Source organism: Ursus maritimus, unplaced genomic scaffold, assembly GCF_017311325.1.
Source record: "Ursus maritimus isolate PB19 unplaced genomic scaffold, ASM1731132v1 scaffold_6, whole genome shotgun sequence".
Taxonomy (NCBI): Eukaryota; Metazoa; Chordata; class Mammalia; order Carnivora; family Ursidae; genus Ursus; species Ursus maritimus.
Window position 1 is genome coordinate 63,777,665 of NW_024426774.1, and position 21,199 is coordinate 63,798,863.

Here is a 21,199-nt window from a genome sequence, read left to right on the forward strand (position 1 = left end):
ACATTGGAAAGAAATTACTGGCTCAGAGGATATCAACATTTCTAAAGCTATTGATAGATATTACCAAATTTCTGGACTGAAAGACCATAAATACTCATTTCTGGTACTCATTTACCCCCTCCAACACCAAGGCTTGAGAGTGTTCATTCACTAAATTGTTGCCAACCCCGGGTACATTTTAATTATAATTTTGATGAATTAGAAATAAAAACATTGTTATTTTAAAATTTCTACTCTTTATTAATGAGGTTTCATATATCTATTAGCCAGCAATGTTTCTATTTTTGTTAAGTATACATGTCCTTTGCCCATTGTACAGGTTTGTTGGAGGTCTTGACATTTCAAGGACAAACCCAAATTCTATCTACCATGCTTGTGGCTTACACTTTGCTCATTTGTGGTTTGCCTCTTTTGTTTCTTAGGGGTCGGGGGCAGGGAGACAGAATGCTTTAATGTTCATATAAATCAACCTATGTTACTCTTTATGGTTTCTTACTTTGCTTTTCCGAAAGGCCTTTCACCCACTTGAGAGCAGTTAAGCATTTACTTAGGTATTCCTCTAGCTACTTTATAGGTTTTTAAACATGTAACTCTTTGATTCATAAAGAACTTATTCTTGTGTATGGTATGAAGTAATAATATATAACTTTTTTCCCTGGAAAGAGATAACAAACTGTCCTAGGGCCCACTGGTCAAGATACTATTCTAAATTGTTATCCCTTTTAAAGTCTATTTCTCAGCTTTGTTTTTGTTGTTGTTGTTGTAGTTCTTATTTATCCTTATCCCAGTGTGATACATTTTAATTATTTTGACTTTATAATATGCTTAGAGCAGCTTCCTCTTCATTATCCTTTTTGAAATTCAAGTTCTTGGTTATTCTCATTTTTTTATCCTTCCAGACTTAGAATAATTAAAAAATGAAATGTCAGATAACAACAAAACTTCTAGAGATTTTAACTGACCTTGTACTGAATATAATTGAAATGATGTGTTTGTAATTTTTAAACATCGTGTCCAGAACCAAGGTTGTCTCTCCATTTACTCAAGCCTTCTTTTATATTCCTCTGTAAAGTTTTGTAATATGTTTTAAGTCTTGCATCCCTCATTATATTTATTCCTGAGCATTTGATCATCTGTCCCTTTCTAACAATAAAGTAGGAACAATGGGGAGCATCATTAAAAAACTAGACTCAAGAACAAAAGAACTGGGAAACAGGAGGAATTGGTTGGGGAAATAATATAGATACCTACTCTGTCTGACAAAAACGCAACATTTTTGTACCAGCAGAGATCCACACGGGCTGGAGTCAAGCAAGTAATCCTTACATTCTTTCACTTATGAACTTTAACCTCTATTAGCTACAAACCTGTGGACAGAAGATCCTGGGTCATATCCCAGGGTCCAGTGGAAATTTTTGCTATATCAGAGTAAACAAAACTAATGGTGTTGACTTCGCTACATTTTAACAAAACAGAAAGAAGCAAATAGCTGAAGGTATGTCCTGGGCCAGCCGTGGTAATTCAGTCTGTGTAGTCTAGGGGAAGACACAGGCATTTAAAAACCAATGACCCAGGTAGGTTTGTACTATGTATCGCTCTATTTCTATGTCCAACCCAACATGGTACCTTCCTTCTAAAAGAACATATCAACGTGACAAAGTTTTGGTAGACAGTATGTGTAAACATTCATCAAAATGTAAAAATTTAAATCACAGTATTAAAATCAGAACTGTTTTAAAATTTGAAATCCTAGAAGTACTAGGAGTATTCAGTTTAGCATTTAATTAACATAAAATTTTCTTATCAGCTGCCCGCTGGACACGCCACTTGATGGTCCTTACACTGCCGTTCTGAAAGAGCCCCATCAGCTGATATCAGCTTGCTTCACATTCAAAGAAGCAGGTAAAACGGCTCCAAATTTAAGACAAATAAGTAAAGTGGAGCCATTTCTCAACATCAAATTATACATATAAGCACCTTAAATTCTTTTCATACAAGTTACCAAAAAACTTTAAGTAACTACATTACCTTTATATGTTTGACTCCACAGCTAACCACTCTGTTTGGCTGATATGGATCCCAGGAAATATCAAAAATCTGTTAAAAAAAATTAAAGATTGCTATGTTGGTCATTTATGTGTTTTTGCCTTCTTTCAGATATCAGTTCAACTGCCAAGACTCCATCCTAACACTCAGGACACACGTTACCTGCGTAGACTGAACAGTTGGGGATTTGGCTTGGCGATGGGTCAGGAGTTGCCAACACATGTTTTACTACCTCACATCTACCTACCTTCGGCCTGAATAAAGAGATGATAATCACAATCAATGAGACAAACTGGTGTTATGTTTTTAACTTGGTCCATGCAGGGTAGATAAACAAATTGCAATGACTTGGAATAATTTTTTGATCAAATTTTCTATACCTCTATACAATGATAATAAAATACTTTTGAGATAACTGTACAATAAAAAGAATTACAAAATTCAAGTAGGAAAATGTTTAATGGTCAACTGCAATTCAGTGTGGCCAATACTTTCTCATAATCATAGAATATTCATAAACATAAGGCAGAGGCATTTATTTGGCACCTAACTTAGCCCACCTGAAATAGTCCTTTAGCCTGTCATTTTGATCTGACCCAAAATACTGTTTTATCTTATGTTTTCCAAGGAACTGAAAACACATCCACTAATACTAATATTATTTATCATTCTTTAAGAAAAGTTACCAGATAGTTTGCAGGCAATTTTCCATTTTGGGAACAAGGAAGAGAAGACTCTGTCAACTTTGAGGGTCAGATCACCCATGGTAATTGCTCAAAGTGCATATTTCACCAGCCCAAATGAAAGACTCTGATTTAGTGGGTATGAAATTGGGTCCAGGCAGCTGCTTTCTTAAGCAGACCCCAAGAGATCCTTATGCAGTCAGTCCATGGACCACATTCTGTGAAGCTCTAATAGAAGGAGTAATTGTCAGGGCCAGAGTCTAAATCAGAGAAAGAGCTTAGGCTGCTAATTTCTCATCATGTAGGAAGGAGAAATATGGACCAATCATCAGAGAGAGAAAAGGAGGACCTATAACCTTCGGTTAGGTAGAAAGGAGCAATTATAGACCACAGAAAGAGCACTGAAGAAGGCACTTGGTCCAAATACCAAGTTCCAATGAGGCCCACTTTAGCTATGCAGCCTCAGGCTAGTCCTAGCATCTCTAAAATGAATGACATCACCTCGGTTCTGTTAGGAGGTCAATTAAGATAATGTATATACAATCATTTGCAGGCTATAAAGCACTCATTACATAAATGAGTGCTAGGCATTAAGTATTTTAGCCACTAAAATAATCTTGAAGATAATCATTTGCCCATAAGGAGCTAGCAATAATTCATATTGGCACGAGTAATAAAGAATAAAACTGGGTGGATACAAATTATGGGGTCTGGGAGAACAGTGTTCTAAGAGAACAGTATTTCATTAAAACATTCTAGGCTCTTAAAATTAGAGAGTTCGCACTCGAGTAGCATTACACTTTTCACAATCGAAGTGGAAGGTGTAAAATATGTAACAAAACAGTAAGAAATTCACCTATTGATCTAGTTTAATCCAATTTACTTTATAAGATACGATGGGATTATCACATAAGCAGAAACAGTAATATCCAAAATGTGAGCATCACAAATATTTTCAACCTATTCATTGAGAACTAAGTTAATGCCAATTAATCACCAATAAGTTAATAACCTGGGAGTAGAGCTCAAGCATCACTATACTGTAAAATCTCCCTAGGAAATTCTTACGCATGGCCAGGGGTAGGAACCATTGGGACCAGAAGGGTGCCAGGCCTCTTCCAACACTGAAGTTCACTGTCGGTCATCCCTGGACTTCCCGAGAACTCAATCCTGAGTACAATTTGCCCAAATGTGCAGCAACAACTAGGGGGTCACCTTAAAAACCATGATTCTCCATCGGTGAATGAAAAAAAAACTTTAGAGTTCACACTAAGGAAGAGAGATTGAATTTAATATCTAATTTGGGCCTCATTCTGCGTGGACACTTACACTGAGGAAAAATACAAAACTAGCAATCAATGTAAGACAGTCATACAAATTCACTTTTTTGATATTAGAAAATCAAGATGATAAAGTGGTCAAATTATTTTAATTATGTAAGACAATGGAGAAATAGATTTCTGACCTGCTTCATACCCTATCTTGCCTGCTACGACTATATGGAATTATTTCTGATCACGCCAACTTCAATATGATGAGAAGCAGGCCACAGTTTAGATTCAAGTTTCTCAAAATAACAAGGAATCCCGAAGTTGTCATTATATTCATCAGAAGTTAAAATGTATAACACTCTGGGGCTCCTGGGTGGCTCAGCCAGTTAAGCGTCTGCCTTCAGCTCAGGTCATAATGTCAGGGCCCTGGGATGGAGCCCCATGCCGGGCTCCCTGCCCAGCGGGGAATCTGCTTCTCCTTCTGTCCCTTCATCCTATTGTGGGCTCTCTCTCTCTCTCTCTCTCCCTCTCTTTTTCTCTCTGATTGAAATAATAAATCTTTAAAATAAAATAAAATGTAGACTTGAAAGACATTTTGTGAATATTTTCTAACTACTTCCATTTCTAAACGAATACATCTAAACTTTACACACAATTTCAAATTCAATTCTATTTTGATTTTATGAAGACACTAACTGCCAATATCAAAAAATTTTGTCTATGAAAAGTTGTAACAATTTAAAGAAAGCATCCAATCACCAGGAGAGATCATGCTGACATCGTTATTAATCATGAATTAATTTTGTTTGAAGTCGGTTTTTAGGTTGAATAGGTAGGGAAAATCTTTACATGGAACATTTACTTTTAAAAATAGGACAACTCTGGGAAGCTGTGAATTGTGAAGTCACAATTCCCTCACACGAACACCGCATGGTTCGATCCGACAAGCTCTTCTTACCCGGTCGGAGTGGCCGGTGGCGGAGGCCAGAAGTTTTCCCTTCCTCCAGTCCCAAATGCAGACTGTATTTTTGGCATCCAATCCCACAGAGGCCAAACGCTAAAAAAAAGAACAATGATTTAATAGCTGAAACTGATGGGCACATTTCTTATTACCCATCACTTCTTTCAACAAATGGTCACTGATGACCTACTCTGGGCCAAGCACTGAACATGCACAAAAAAAATGATTTCTCCAAATCCATCTTAAGTCCACAACTAAAGATATCACAGATGACTTTCACTGGCACATACTGAAATTTTAAAAACCTAAAAGCTACAAATGATTTGTCACAAAGCCTCTGATTTAACTAGTTGATATCAGAGGAACACAACTTGAAGGCAAGGTTTAAATTTTTTATTTTTGTTCAAATTTTTTTCAAATTTAATTTTTAAATTTAAAATATTAATGTGAGAGTAAAGACAGTCTAGGATTCTATAGTCTCAAAGTCTTGTCAAGCTGCCGAAATTAAAGGGTTTGACAGACACATGGAGAAGAAAACCCATAATGAGCATTACATTCATTCTTAATTTTTCACAGTTCCACACACATTTCAGGTAACATGTTGGTAAAAGTAATCTGGTACTTCATCTCCCAGCCTAAATTCTTTGGGTTTATATCAGAATTTGTTCTCGAGGGAAAAGAACATTTAACACATTTACATATACACAAAATCAAAAGTATCAAAACATGTATTAGAAACACCAACAGCAGAGGGAGTTTCTAGCAGGATGTCCTGCCTATGGAAACAGCACTGTGTAATGGAAGAGGTCTGGACTGGGTGTAAGTTCATTTGGCTTCTCTTTTGACTTGTGAGGAGCCACCTAAGACCTTGCAAAATTAACTAACCTCATTAAATTATGTTTTCTCATTTGTAATATGCAAAATATTTGTTAGGTCTACCTTGTAGGTTTATCATATGGACTGGTGAAAGAATTTAAGTCAAAAGGTTTTGAAAATACAGTATCATCCAAGTAATAAGATGTCTGAGCTTCTGTATTTCACTCCGCATGTTTGAGTGTGTACGTGTGCGTGCACACATGTGGAATGATAGTCACAGATAGCTAAACGCAAATGTGTGGTTATGCAGGGATTAGTCAGTTTTCTTCAGTAAAGATGGCTTCCATCAGTCATGTTTAGTAGAAAAAGTACATAGTTGGAACTTTAAAAATGTGCCCTTAAGAAAGGTGGTCTTTGTGGGGGGTTTTCTTTGCTGTAAGTTCTAACAGGGCATCCCAGCAATGGAAATTATAATACATGGTTGCATTTTTGTCCATATAAGAAAAATTGGAAGTGTGTAAATTCCATTTAGCTTATTCTTTTTCTTTTCTTTTGTGATAAACATGGGCACTAAAGTAAAACCCACATTTCTTGATTGAAGAAAAGCCAAAGTAATCTATTTTGTTCATTTGTAGTGACAGTCCCCATGGCTACCTAAAAAGCATTTCTATTGCCTTTTGTTATTTGAGAGGTGATGGGCTATTTGTCATTTTCTAAATATCACTCAATTCCAGTGAACTCTGTCCGGGGAATAAGGCAGACCTGAAGCAATAGGCATCAACAAACCAGTAAATCCATCAGAGCAAGCAAATAGGTTATCTTTCTCAGCTGACAGTGGAGTACCATGCAGTCCACCCCTGCCCTCACCCTTCCAAATGGAACCTAAAAGAGAACAGCTAAGATTTTAACACAAATTAACAGACAACTCAATGTTAAAGCTGGATTTCCTTCTGTTGCATTACATTTTTCTTGTGATGCTTCAGAACAAATTCTGATAACGTTTGCTAGAAAACCAAAATCAGAGAACATGCATATAATTACACATCTAAGCATACGTTTACCCTTGTACTTATGTATGCATTCTGACATTCATTGAATTTAGTCAGGAAGTCAATAACTGCAAATCTGGACAAAGGGGACTAGCCAGCTATTTCTCCTTAGAAATGGAATCACAGTGGAATGGACACATTACCCTGACTAACCTGGATGAGATTACATAGTAAAATCAAAAACTATGTATGCCAGGGGTCTACAGGTATAGTGAATCTAGTTCTAGAAAGAAAAATGAGTTAATGATTACTACCCTCTCAAAACAGCAGGAAACACTAAGTAAATGTAAATTGTTTAAAAAGTGCCGCAAACAAGCTCAAGTCCTATAATCCACTCAACCTGACCCAAACGCTCAGGCCTCTGAGCGTCTATGGTCAGCCTCTATGAATAATAATTTCACAGGTCTTTCCACAGCATACCCTTACAGAATTAACTTTGAAATTTGCCAAAAATTGGACTGAAAAAATTAATTGGCAGAAATACGAGGAAGGGTGGCCCAGGATCACAGAGAAGGCTGGAAAAAACGCACAGCCTTAGTGAGGAAGTGAAGGCAGTAGAACCCTCCCTCTGTGTGTGGACTGCCTTTTCTGTAACATATTTCAAAAACGGACATGTAATTGACATCTGTAACATTAACAAATATTTTCTGTCAAAGGTTGCTGAAAGTCAAAGGCAAGTAAGAAAGTTTGTTGGAGATCCCTGGAAGGCTTCAGGAAATGTGTCCTTTGAAGACCTTTGAAGTGTCTTGGAAGAATGAATCACTTTAACGGGCAAAGAGGGTGAGTAGGGCACTTGAGGTGGAGAAACACAGTATGAGGGAGGGGCTGGAGGGGCAAAAGTGCAAGGTCTGGTAGAGGGAGCTCACGGACGTGCCCAATTTGACTATAAGGAGAGTGAAGACAAGGCTAGAAAGGTTGGGTAGCCTAGAATATCCAGCCATAAGCTGTGGACTTCATTCACTGAGTTCTCCAAGCTTTTGGGTTTTTAAAATAATGCTCTCACTACCCTATGATCCAGCAATTGCAGTACTGGGTATTTACCACAAAGATACAAATGTAGTGATCCGAAGGGGCACCAGCACCCCAATGATTATAGCAGCAATGTCCACAATAGCCCAACTATGGAAAGAGCCCAGATGACCATCAACAGATGAATGGATAAAGAAGATGTGGTATATATATACAATGGAATACTACTCAACCAACAAAAGAATGAAATCTTGCCATTTGCAATGACATGGATGGAACTAGGGGGTATTATATTAAGTGAAATAAGTCAATCAGAGAAAGAATTATCATATGATCTCACTGATATGCAGAATTTAAGAAACAAGGCAGAGGATCATAGAAGAAGAGAGGAAAAAATGGAACAAGACGAAACCAGAGAGGGAGACAAACCATAGAGACTCTAAATCTTAGGAAACAAACTGAGGGTTGCTGGAGGGGAGGGGGATGAGGGAATGGGGTGAATGGGTGATGGACATTAGGGAGGATATGTGTTGTGGTGAGTGCTGGGTGTTGTAAGACTGAAGAATCACAGACCTGTACCCCTGAAACAAATACTACTATATGTTAATTTTTTAAAAAATAATAAAATCTGTAATTTAAAAAATAATAATAAAATAATGTTCTCACAATTTTTTCAGTTGGTAAAATGTATTGAAAAGCAACTAACGGTGTGCAGACCAGTTAGAGGTTATTTAAAGTGTCAGGCAGGACATGGATTTGGAACTTAAAGGACGGTGGCAGGGAATGGGAAGGTGAGAACGCACATGAGAGTGACTATAAAGACAGTCACAAACGCGCAGGACTCAGCTGCTGCTTGAATTGCAGGGAGTAGGCAGGGAGAAGCAGGAGTTAGAAGAGACCTCAAGGTAAAGAGTCAAAGAGAATCTTCTCCGTGAATTATTAGGAGGTGGCGCTATCCTCTAAAAGCAAAGGGAACCAAGAAGACCTTCAGGGTTTGAAGTCTATGAAAAAGGTTTGGTCCAGCTCTGATTCCAAACTTAGGAAGCTGAAATGGAAGACAGAGTGGAAATGCTGAGTCACAACGGATCCTATCAACCTGAGTCCATGACTCCCTTCTGGAGGCTTTTCACCTGATGGGGAGACTGAGGGAAACAAAACTGGGGCCCACCCAGAGCTGGGTGTCAGCGTGACAGCTGGAAAAGGATCTGACAGAAGAGGATTCTAGGAGGCAGACAAGGGGAGGCAGCAAGGGTTAGTAGACCTTCTGAGCCTATAAGCAATGTGCACTGTAATTCTAGGTGACCTGCGAGAAGTCATTAAAGGAAACAGAAACGGAAAAAAATACACACCTGTCCATCTGAGTCGAAAGCCAGGCAGGCGACTCCATGTGTATGGACATCTTTAAGAATAGACACAGTCTGGACATTATAGGAATCCCATATACATATATATGGTTCCTTCCCAACTTGGCCAGTTGCAACAAGAGTTTTATCTGGGTGTAAGGCAAGGCTGAAAAAGAAAAAAAGAGAAAAAAGAGGCTCTTTTCATATACTCCTGAACAAAGTTAAGAAAAACATTTTCTTTTATCCACATTTGTTTCTCATTTCCATCATCTAACAAGAGAAGCTCAAGAGAAAGAGTCTGAACTGTCCTCAAAGTGATAAATTACCTGATTGGTCTAATGGAAATGCTGAATGGCAAAAAGAGGCTTAGCACAGTTTAACAATAATTTCATCTGATCTTACCCATTTGGGTCACCTTGAAAATCAGACACTATTGTGCTTATAATTTTATGATTAGAAAACCTGTATTGTTCTATAATTGCTTTATGTCAGGATATTTACTTACTAACCTTGAAAATATTACTCAGCTGTTTCAAGTTAGCTTTTGACTTTAATTTGGAAAAAAAAAGCTGTTGCTAGGAGAAAGTGTGCTTCTCAGAATTAATTAAACCTGCTAGCACAAGCTCTGGAAGCCATCCTCATTAGGATTTCAAAGCACGGAGGGGCCTCAGAGTCAAGTGCTGTTTCTGTGTCTGTTGCCATAGATTATGTATTTTAAATGAAAATTTCTATTTTACATAAATCACTCTAACACCAAGAGAACCACAAATTACCATGCTTGTGGTTTGTGTAACATTTTCCCTCTGTAGTGCAATCAAAATAAAACTTTGTCAAATACCAACTAGAATTTCAGGGAGTCTGGAGCAGCCAAGAGGAAGAAATGTCATCGTTGTTATTCCTAGATGAGCAATTACTCTAATGTTTTAAAATTATTGTTTAAAGAAGTTGTGCCTTTCTAAAAATGGTGTTGAGAATTTTTTAAAAGGCACACTACCTATATGAAAAACTAGATGACTCTTTACAATAAAAGAATTTTTTCCTTTTTGATTTCAGCATCTATTTACACAAGTAACAATTTTTTTTCCTTTTCGACTTTCAGCATGATTTTAATACAAATATATGCTCTATAAGCAGACCTGGATTTGCACGCTGCTGCCCCTTACTACCTCTGGTTCTTTGGGCATGTTCATCTCTTTGCCTCAGGTTCCTCATCTATGTAATGGGATTACAACATAAAAGGAGACAATATACAGAAGACAGAGCATTCAGCACAGCACCGGGCTCAGAGTAAGCACTCAAAGCCAAGTTTCATTATCATCATTTGTGTAACTGGCATTTTTATACAACCAACATATGCATATCCCTGTGGATACAGTGCCTCTTTCAAACACAGATTACTTTCTGCCTCTCTCCGGTCTCCATGTGTGCTTCCCCCAAGTTCTGCAGCAACCAAGCTCCCCAGGCTGTCCCCATGAGCTCATCCTCGTCCCACTAAGCTCCCTTCCTGGGCCTCCCACCAAACCTACTGCGGTCTTTTGCATGCAACCGTGAGTACTATCCCCTTTCCTCACTGAGGTCCCCCCCGCCCCAGGCCCTGGTACCGGAGTGCAGCTTGTCTTCCGGGGTGTTCCCAATGCCCCCACTGCCCAGGTCCTCATTCACAGTACTGCTCCCCACACTGGAGGTCGGGTCCGCCTGCACTCTCCTGCCCAGGCTGGTGCTTCGTCAGGTTTTTGTTTTCTTCTTTTTAAACAAAGAGGGTGCAGGTGGAGCCTGCATAGTGGCTTTGTAGCTAGAGGGGAGGAAGGTGTGAGTGTGGGGCCAGATGCAGGGGCAGGGAGCGGATGGGCTGGGAGGGACTGAGCATCAGGGGCGGCTCAGAAGACCGACAATCAGGCCCCAGGTGCTGCTGCCACACCTCTTGCCCGAAAGAAGCGTGATACAAGGGGATCTCGGAGAGTTCTGCGGTGAAGGAGTACACAGATGAGGAACACCTGGGTGCCTCTGGTGCCGGAGGCCTCTCACGTGGGACTCCTCTGTAAGAAGTTTGGCTCCTATCACCTGTCAAGCAAACCCCAATCTCCGTGATGCCTCGTGCCCCTTCCCTCTGCACGCAGAGTCACAGTGTGGGGCACTTCGTCCCAAGGGCCAGGCCAGGTGTGGGGATGGGCTCTGGCCCAAAGGCTATACAAGGGCGGTACCGCCCGAGGCCACAACCCGGGAGTGAAATGCACACACCCCCAGCCACAAGTCTATGACCTTCTAGGAGGAAGGACTCAGACACAGGCCCTTTTCTGCAGCGGCCCTTGGGGCCCAACCGATACCTGCAAAGGTCCAAGGCCTCAGCAACTGTCATTGCACATCCTCAGGGCCAGCTGTTCCTCCTGGCAGCAGCGAGCTGTCTAGCATTGTCCCAGGAGACCCCTGCTGCTGGTTCCTTGAGCCTCTCTCCTGAAGAACAGCCTCAGAGCTTTGCTCTCCTTCTCTGACACAGCCCAACTGACAGCGCCCTGAGATGCGTCGGCTGGCCTCTTCACCCCAGGCCCCTCCATCAGCAAATGTTCTCCTGTGAACAGGGTCCGGGATGCCCGTGGGCCTGGCTGGCGCCTGGGCGGGGTGGGGGCAGTGTGGGCTTTCCCAGGAAGGCAAACACGGGACAGGTGCGCTTCTGATGTGTGTGGGAGTGAGTGCAGGTCCAGATGCCAGGGTAGGGATGGGATGAGCCGGAGGCACTGTGTGTCAGAGGCAGCTCAGAGTGCAGCTCCAGCCCCAGGCACTGCCTCGGCCACCACTCTCTGCAGAGGAAGCCCCGACCCACGGGATCTCGGGAGTTTTAAGGGCCGGAGGAGGAGTCCTGGGATAAGAAACACCTGGGTGCCCTGGATCTGCGTCACCATTTAACAAGTGTTTGCTGGAAAATATATCCTCGGGAATCTTTATAAGGAGTACCAGAAAAAGATAACACATTTAAAAGGTGCAAAGGGCATCCATGTACAAAGACAATACTCAAATTCAGTCTTGCAGAGAGTAGCAGAAAAAGAAATGGGTAAGGTAGGCCAGGGCAGCCCTGTAAGCCCTTTTAAGCAGGCCAGGAAGGTAGGGCACCGGTGCCCATTCTTAGAGGACAGGGCATGAACAGTTGCATAATTTCGTAAGGTAACTCCAGCAGCAGGGAAGGACAGATGGGTGAGAAGTGTTAGGAGAAGAGGCAAGGAGGCCAATAAGGGAACAGGTGACAGTGAGGTAAGGAGGGGTAGAGCGGATGGGAAAAAGGATGAGTCAAGAGGTACTCAAGGGAACGAGAGAAAAAGTTTTCAGATGCTGAAGGCTAAGAAAAGCCTGAGCATGTCAAAGTTGCCTGAAGTTATTTGCTTGGGCAACTTTTAAACTCAGAACTTGCAGCATTAGAGTTTAAAACCTGAGGTCTGATTCTGGGAAAAGGTGGCTTAACGCAATTTTCAGTGAGGAAACCGAGGAGATCCCTCAGGTTAGCACCACATCTGCAGTCCTCAGGGCTGTGAAGAAGAGGGTCTGACTGGACAGTGCGATCCATGAGGGCAGGGGCTGTTTCCATCACTCTACACCCCGTTCCCGGAACATCACATGCAGAGTGGCAATAAAGTGCTTGCCGAAGAGGGAGCAAATGATGCCAACGATCATGGCTGCCATATTGCCTCGCCACACTGACGTGCGCAGTAGGTTCTAAACAGGAACTGGAAAATAAAGAATGAGTGTTTTCCCCCTAGATGGTCAGAGACACTGTCAAGAGACCTAAGCAAAACTTTGCTGGGTCACAGCTTCTGTTTAAAATGTTTGGATAGGGGCACCTGGATGGCTCAGTCGGTTAAGTGTCTGCCTTTGGCTCAGGTCGTGATCCCAGGGTCCTGGGATAGAGCCCCACGTTGGGCTCCCTGCTCACTGGGGAGTCTGATTCTCCCTCTCCTTCTGCCCCTCACCCCGACTTTCTCTCTTTCTCTCAAATAAATAAATAAAATCTTTTTAAAAAAGGTTTGAGATTATTTGGTAGACTCCTGGGGTCCTGAAGTACCCGGAATTTTAAAAAATTCACTCTTCCAGGCAGTTGTTCTTAATATAATTTCAGGCTTCCCAACCTTTCTCACTTTCTTGAATGGGGTGAGGGTGATGAAATAGACAGCTATCAGGAAATAGTGAAAGAGGCCTTCAAAATAATTTACTAGTCTAAATTACTCAATTAGTGATGTGACCCAAAAACATCCCATTATGGATTTCAAGTATTTTTACTCTCGCTATTGTTCTTTTCTTTCATATCAAGGCCCATAAATTTATCACATTCATTAAAAAGTTCACTTCGGAAATTTTTATTTTTTAGTTTTTTGTCAGACGTCCTTTCATGCTGTTCTTTACATCATCTATTCCCAGTGCATGATACCCAGTGACCCAGGTTCCTCCTTTGCCATTTGAACACATTATCAGTTATCTTTTCCCCTTTTGTAAGCCGAGACTCTCTGACCTCACCTCTCTGGCTTGCGTGCAGCTTGACTGCTCAAAATGAGTCATAATGTTCCTATTTATCCGTGTCCATGTCAAGAACAGAGAGAACAGAGAACAAAGTTTATTCATTTGTTACCTTCCCATCAGCTCCTCAGAAACGTCACTCCTTCCACTGGGTGACGGTATCTGTGTATCTTTTAGAGCACAGCCGAGTGGCACTTTACCTTTATTGTAATTTGTCATATCATTTCAACATACTCTTTAAAATTCATGAGGGACCGGGGGAAAACCAACAAGCTTTAATCTCTGAATTTGCAACGCGGAATACGTAAGGTGTCGGATGGGACAGCTGCAGAAGCACATCTACAGGAAGCTCGTCGGAAGCTGCCATCAAGGTATCTATTCCCTTCTTCCCACACCTCTGCACTGAGGAACGCAAGAATTTCCAGAAAAGTCACGTTGAGCTGGATCTGCTTTTTCCTAATCCCAAAACATCTTTGGAATTTTAGTTGAAAAGCACTCAAATGACAGATGTTTATATATGTATGTATTTTCCTCACATAAAACCAACTCCACCCCCCGCTGCACACTACAAACTGTTCTTCGCTCCTTCCAGAGGTGCCCTGAGCCTAAAAAGGGACCCTACAGTAGTGCCTTTAGATGAGCCAACAGATTAAAGAAAGTTAGGTCCCCTTATCCGATTAAGGATCTGTCATGGAAAGAATCATACCTCCTGAATTCCTTCTGATAAGATTTCATCTATGAAATGGCCAACTATTCTGTACTTTCCAGGGAGAAAATTGCAGAAGTGGAAAGCACCATTACACAACACATCTGTTCTACTCTGAGTCTCCCGTTGTCTTCTTCACCATATCACAGTGTTTTACGTCTTTCTGGGACTGAAAGTATTGATACTACTTACTCAGATGTTAAGTCTATCTGCCATTTGAGAATCCATAAATCAAATCTCTTCTATGTTCTTCTAAGAACACTTGCCGTTTTGCAAATCTTGCACATCATTATAGTTATAAAAGCAAAGCTGCAATATTAAAACTTTAAAAATTGACTCCCTTTCCCTGAAGGTCTCGATACAATCGAGGTCTCAGTCCACACCTATATGAAAAGGTTTGGTGTCATTCTATTTTTCCTTTGGTATTCAGTTTATTGCATTGATAGTATTATACACGCAGCAACAAAAAAGGGATCAAGCTTTTAGAGAACTGCTTTTCTCTGTGTATATAAAAATCTGGTTCCCTTGGGAAATCCCATCTTCTGTTACCATAGCAATAGAAAGCACTGCAGAGAAGGACTTTCATCACCCTATCTGGGAGAAGGAATTGATTTGTTTCTCCAGCATGCCGGGAGGGCAAAAGCATGTCTTTCTGATGTCAAATGAAATCAAGATGATTTCCAAATATGTTGTATGAGGAGATGAGAATTAATAGGGTCGTGGAAAGAGGGAGCTTTGCTTATAAAGGTTAAACAGAAAACACTAATCAACACTAATCATGCTTGATTCCTGAAGGCAAAAAATTGTATTTGAGTACTTGTTCCAAGTGCAGCATTTAAAAAATGCTCATGATTCTGACTTAACTTTTTTTTAAGATTTTATTTTTAAGTAATCTCTACACCCAACGTGGGGCTTGAACCCACGACCCCAAGATCAAGAGCTGCACGCTGTACTGACTAAGCCAGCCAAGAGGCTCTGATTTTACTTTTTTTTTTTTTTAAGATTAATGTATTTATTTGAGGGGGTAGGGGCAAAGGAGAGAGAGAATCCTCAAGTAGACTCCCTGCCAAGTGCAGTGCCTGACACGGGACCCTGAGATCATGACCTGAGAAATCAAGAGTCCAACACCCAATCGACTGAGCCACCCAGGCACTCCCTCCCCCAGTTTTACTTTTTAAAGCCTCATTTCATTTTTGCCTAGGCTACTTCAGTGATTCTCTCAGTAATAAATTAATGTTATTATATCTTTTTAAAAGTAGTCTCACTAGGAAAGCATGAAAACTTTCTCCCTGCCTACCCTGAAGATAACACTAAGAGAAATTTCCCAAAGTTGGGGGCCTAAGTGCATCTGGGTGACTGGGCTGAACTATCTGAGAGCAGTGGGGAGGCAGCTGCTCTCTGGGCTGGACAGGGAGTGGCCAGCCCCAGAGGACGTGCACCAGAGGAAGAAAAGGCAAAGGAAGGCTTTATTTGAACACGGCAGCCTGGAGGTAACGTGGCCACAGATGGAGGTGGCTGGGCTCTAGTCTTTGTCCCCCAAGATGCCCTTAGCATTAGAGTGCCATCACTGGTGCTGTGATCTCATCTGATACCACAGAGAGGGAGGGCCCTGCCTTCCAGGTGGGCCTGGGCAGGATGAATGGAAGTGATGGCAATGTGGACAGACTACCAGTGGTCCATTGATTGCCATGTCCTGACCAGTGTGAGCCTGAGGGTACCTGTATGATTGAGCATGGAGATCCCTCAAACTGGACTTCTCAACAACCTCGATGAGTGGTACATTTAATGGGAATTAATGTGATTTAGAAAAATGAAGAAACGAAATATATCTTGCATGCTTAGTACCACCATACTTGCATCATTATGGAAATATATTCCAGTAATACTTTAATACCACATCGAAGAGTGGTTAAGAACGTAGTGGTTTTGCTGCCTGGGATCAAAGCAGGCAGTGGCATGCTGAAGCCAGTTCAGACTGACCAGAAAGAGCTGTTAAATTATAGCAATTTGGGGGATCAATTGTTAAACACAACCACTGTCAAATATTAAGTTATATGAACTTACAACTAAAAAAATACATACTAAAACTCATTACTTCCTAATGATTTTACTACATTTGACTATTATCTTGAGGTTATTTACCATTCTCCTCTCTCTATGGTAGAAATACTATAGAATGATGTGCTACTGCACATCTCTTCACAACTCTGTTTTCAGTACTGTCACGTGAGTGGTTTGAAATCAGCCATTGCGGAAGTATTTACATCATGGAAATCAACAAATACCACAAGTAAAGGCTTGATTTATTGTGTTGTTGGTTGTCTACACTTAAGACATAGAAGGATAAAATGTTAGTAATGCAGAATAGACTTAAAAAGGTGCCATGTCTGTAGCTGTTAAATTGTGAATCACACAAAAAATTGAGAAAATAATCTTCCAATATTCAAAAAATATCATCCAGTTCGGCAGAGCAGTTGCTCACATCATTGACAAATGACTGAAGTGCTGATATACGTCTTTGTTGTTTCACTTTTGTCTTAGTGATATAATTGTATAATATAAATATAATATAAAGTAAAAAGATATGTCTTAGCAATATAATTGAAAATACCAACATTCATGTCAGAACTACATTCATTTGTCAATGATGTGAGGGACTTCTTTTCTGAACCAGGAAATCAAGCATTCATTCCTTGTCCGATTTTGTCAGACCATAGTTGAACTGCAACCAAAGTTTGGCCACAGATGCATGAGTTCAACAAAAATCAATGAAAACATTCTATGAGAATCGATTGGCTGTATGGAATTTACAATAAGGCGGATACTTTTTTATTATTTGTAAATTGTGTGCCACCCATCATTTATACCAGTAAAATGTATCGCGAACCTTTAAGGGTATATGCATACATTTTTTTTTTCTCTTGAAGAGCTGCTTATTAAACAGTCATCAGTACATCACTGAAGCGTATCTCCTCTACTTACTGGCACAAAATAGTTTCTCACAAATCACCTTCAGCAAATTACTCAACTTCTATGTGCCCCAGTTTCTCTTCCATAAAATAAGAATAGTAACAGTACCAACAAGAAAGAAGGTAGGTAAAATTGTGAGGGTTTAATAAATCCTAAGGTGGTGATTAAAACAGTAGTGCTTAAAATCTATCGGGCACTATATAGGTATTGTTATTATTAACCGCCACGTGATGGAATCTGCTCAAAACAAACATACGTGAAACTCGTTCTTCCCCCCTGAGGACTGACATTCTTAACCAGGGAAACTCATCTCCATAGAGTTATTGTGAACTAACCTTCAAAATTTAAAAATAACACTACCCTCTGAGAATTAAACGGTTAAGAACTACATGCAATGGACAAGATTGGTTGTTTAAAGAAGTTATCCTAAGGAGAAAATATCCGAGGCAAGAACAGTCTTTGGAACTCTAATCCAGTCACAACTGGCAGTGAGAGAATTCGGACTCAACCACCGAAATCAGTAAATCTGAGTAAAAATGTTAATAGAAGGGAAAGTTCTGTGTAAAGCCTTCATAGAAAATAGTCATATTTAAGACAGAATAGTATTGGTTAAGGATAGACATATAGATTGATGAACAGAATTGAGTCTAGAAATAGACCCACGCTGATATGGTCAATTGATTTCCAACAAAGATGTTAAGGTAACTCAAAGGGGGAAGGATAGTTTTTTTCAACAAATAGTAATGGAACAATTAGATACCCACATGGAAAAAAGGAACCTCAACACTTACCTCTCATCAACCACAAAAATGATCTCAAATGACCAGAGATCTCAGTGTAACAGCTAAAAGTATACAACTGATAGAAAAAACACACACTTTGCGACCTTTGAAAGACAATGTTTCTAAGAGAAGAAACAAAGAACACAAGCCATAAAAGAAAAAAATGATAAACTGGACTTCAAAATTAAAACATCTGCTCTTTGAAAGACACCATCAGGAAAAGGAAAAGGAAAGCCATGGACTGGTAAAGAAAATTCACAAAGGAATTTTGCCCTCAATACATAAAGAATGCTTACGATTTAATAGTAAGAGGACAACCAAATTTAAAATATGGCCCAAAGACTTGGACATTGTCAAAAACAACTATAATTAAAAAGACTGACATTCCAGGTGTTGCTGAGGATGTAGAGCCACTGGAATTACATACCTTGCTGATGGGAATGTAAAATGATAAATCACTTTGGAAAGCATTTGGCAGTTTCTTATAAAGTTAAATATATACTTACCATATGATCTAGCAATTCCATTCTTGGTTATTTACCCAAGAAAAAAGATATGTCTAAACAAAGACGTACATACAAATTTCACAGCAGCTTTATTTATAATAGCAAAAAACTGAAAATAACACAAATAGCCATCAATGGGTGAATGGATAAAGAAATTATTATATAGTCACACAATGGAATTGTTCTCGGGAATAAAAAGGAATGAACTACTGACACACACATCAACATGGATGACTCAAAACCATTATACTGAACGAAAGAATCCTAGAGTATCCAATGGAACATTCACACCAATATCTTCACCATACAAAGGTGGGACCCAACAGATACTATCTAAAGTTGATGACTCCAAAAATAAAGGTATAAAAATATAACTTAAAGTTACAAAGGTAAATGTTAAGGGAATTAAAAATAATGAAATAACCTTTTGGGGAAGAGAAGGAAAGAAGCAAGAATGATATATGTAAACTACATTCTCAAGTATCTTGGAAGGAAGTCAGTCATGGGTTGGATTCTAAAATGGATTAATCACAAAATAGCAATTAATCCTACTGGTTTGAGATGTGGAGGTAACCACCAGGAACAACAAAAACAAAACAAAAAAGAACAGCCCTAAGAATCAAAAGTGTTCCTTTGGAAAGTAAATTGGGGATGGGAAAAGGTGGGGCAGGGACAGTTTTTCATAATATAAGGCATTCAGTAATCTTTGATTTGTGTATCTATATTGCTTTGATACAAATATAAAAATTAAGCAAATAAAAAAACAATTACAGAGAAACAAAAATTGACTTATTTACGCAAAAAAAAAAAAAAAAAAAGAATGTATCTGGTGGTTTAGAAGTCTTCCACAGGCAGGAAGTAGGAAGGGATATCTGATGACTATATCAGATTTATCAACCCCCAGATGTTCTCATCAAGTACAATTGTTACTGATAAAATGATTTTGATCAGCATGGCTTGTCTTACAATTCATTCTTTGAAAAAGGAGAAATACTGCCTTAAGACTGTAGCACAACAATTTAGTAATGAGAAGTTTCACTAATGAAAGGGGTCTACATGAAACCCAGCTTTCTGAAGCTATTCATCTTGTTTTTTCCTCTTCAAGCAAGGAGCATGACTCAAGCATTGAGGGCTATATTTGGCAGAAGTCCTGTTAATTTAGGATAATTAAATATGCCAGTCATGTGTTTCAGTAAGGTCTGATTAATACTTTAGAGAAGTCATTAGTGAATCCATCTGGTCTAGTGGCTTTGCCAGATGGCAAAATGCTACTACCTCTATCTGTTCTGCTCTTGAAATATTCTACTTCTATTGTAAAATAGCATGCAGTTATTTTCAGGGTAAGCCTTATTTGCTAGTTAATATTCTCAAAGGATCTGGAAGGTGCAAGGCAAGCCTCACAACTGTGTTAACACCATGCCAACTGAGCCACAAGATCTCAAGGCTGTATTAAACGGCCTCTTGTTCCACTGCTGAATTCTAAATGATTTCATCATTTCCGTTTCCTCAAAATGTTCTACGTTAAACATTTCAGATGGTGCTGCTCCATTTGTGACTGGAGAGTCAGAACTACAGGGAGAGGTAACCAGCTGTATTTCACACCTGTGAGATTATAATACTCCAGGATGAGGAGAACCCTGGAAGTACTTCCTCCATGTGGATGGTCATCTAAACGGGAAAGTGGCCAGTTTCGATTTTTTTTTAATTACAGAATTGCACAGCTCTGTGAGAGCACCATAAAACGACTATCTTAAAGTTGTTTTGGTTCTTTGACCATGCAGAGTTAACCTTTGACTTATTAATTCCCTAACCAGCTGGACTGAAATGCAAGGTATTCTGCAACGCATTGACAATGGCAACTTTAGTACCAGTTGGTGTCTAAGGTAAATGCTTAAATCCAATTCATGCCTGAGGACTTGGAGCTGCTGGGGGAGGGTTTGGGGCAGCTTGATGAGGGTATGAGGCAAAAATAAAGCTAGAAAAGATCCCTAAATTTTATTGCCGCCCTCAACCTCCAAACCCTCAAGTCTATTCTTTTTTTTAAATAATATTTATTTTGTTATATTAGTCACCATACAGTACATCCCCAGTTCTTGATGCAATGTTCCATGATTCATTACTTGCATATAACACCCAGTGCACCATGCAATATGTGCCCTCCTTAATACCCATCACCGGCCTGTCCCAATCCTCCACCCCCCTCCCCTCTGAAGCCCTCAGTTTGTTTCCTCAAGTCTATTCTAAGGCTAAGCATTAGGTTGAGCTGAAGCCCCACTGTCTCCTAATAAAGGCCAAATTTGCATACCTAGTTGACTTAGTTGACTGTGATCAGAATTTATATTTATGGAACTATTACTTCCAAGACCACCCCCTGAGCATCTGGGAACTAGGGGTACCACACTAGAGCAACTCGTGCACTTAGAACTCTGGTTTTTATTTTGCTCTTGGTTGATAGCACTTCCCTTTGGTTTTATCTTATTCCTCTTCCTTCCCCTCTTTTCCTCCCTTTTTCTCTGTCTTTATGTTAAGTGTCATATTTTTTCCAGCATTTCTCTGTGTTTGGAGAGGAGCAGGAAGGGTGGGAAGGTATACATCTGACA

General features: G+C 39.9%; 1 protein-coding gene across 3 annotated transcripts in view; it reads right to left on the minus strand.

Annotated features, from left to right (window-relative positions):
- EML6 (EMAP like 6) overlaps positions 1 to 21,199 on the minus strand; it is a 280,912-nt gene that overhangs the window by 164,252 nt on the left and 95,461 nt on the right. For all 3 annotated transcript variants that reach the window (XM_008700449.2, XM_040623471.1, XM_040623472.1), the window contains exons 2-4: positions 9,145 to 9,304; positions 4,959 to 5,057; positions 2,029 to 2,097 (exon numbers count right to left, since the gene is read on the minus strand). In XM_008700449.2, coding sequence (XP_008698671.2) covers positions 2,029 to 2,097; positions 4,959 to 5,057; positions 9,145 to 9,304 — 328 coding nt within the window. The remainder of the gene's footprint in view (positions 1 to 2,028; positions 2,098 to 4,958; positions 5,058 to 9,144; positions 9,305 to 21,199) is intronic.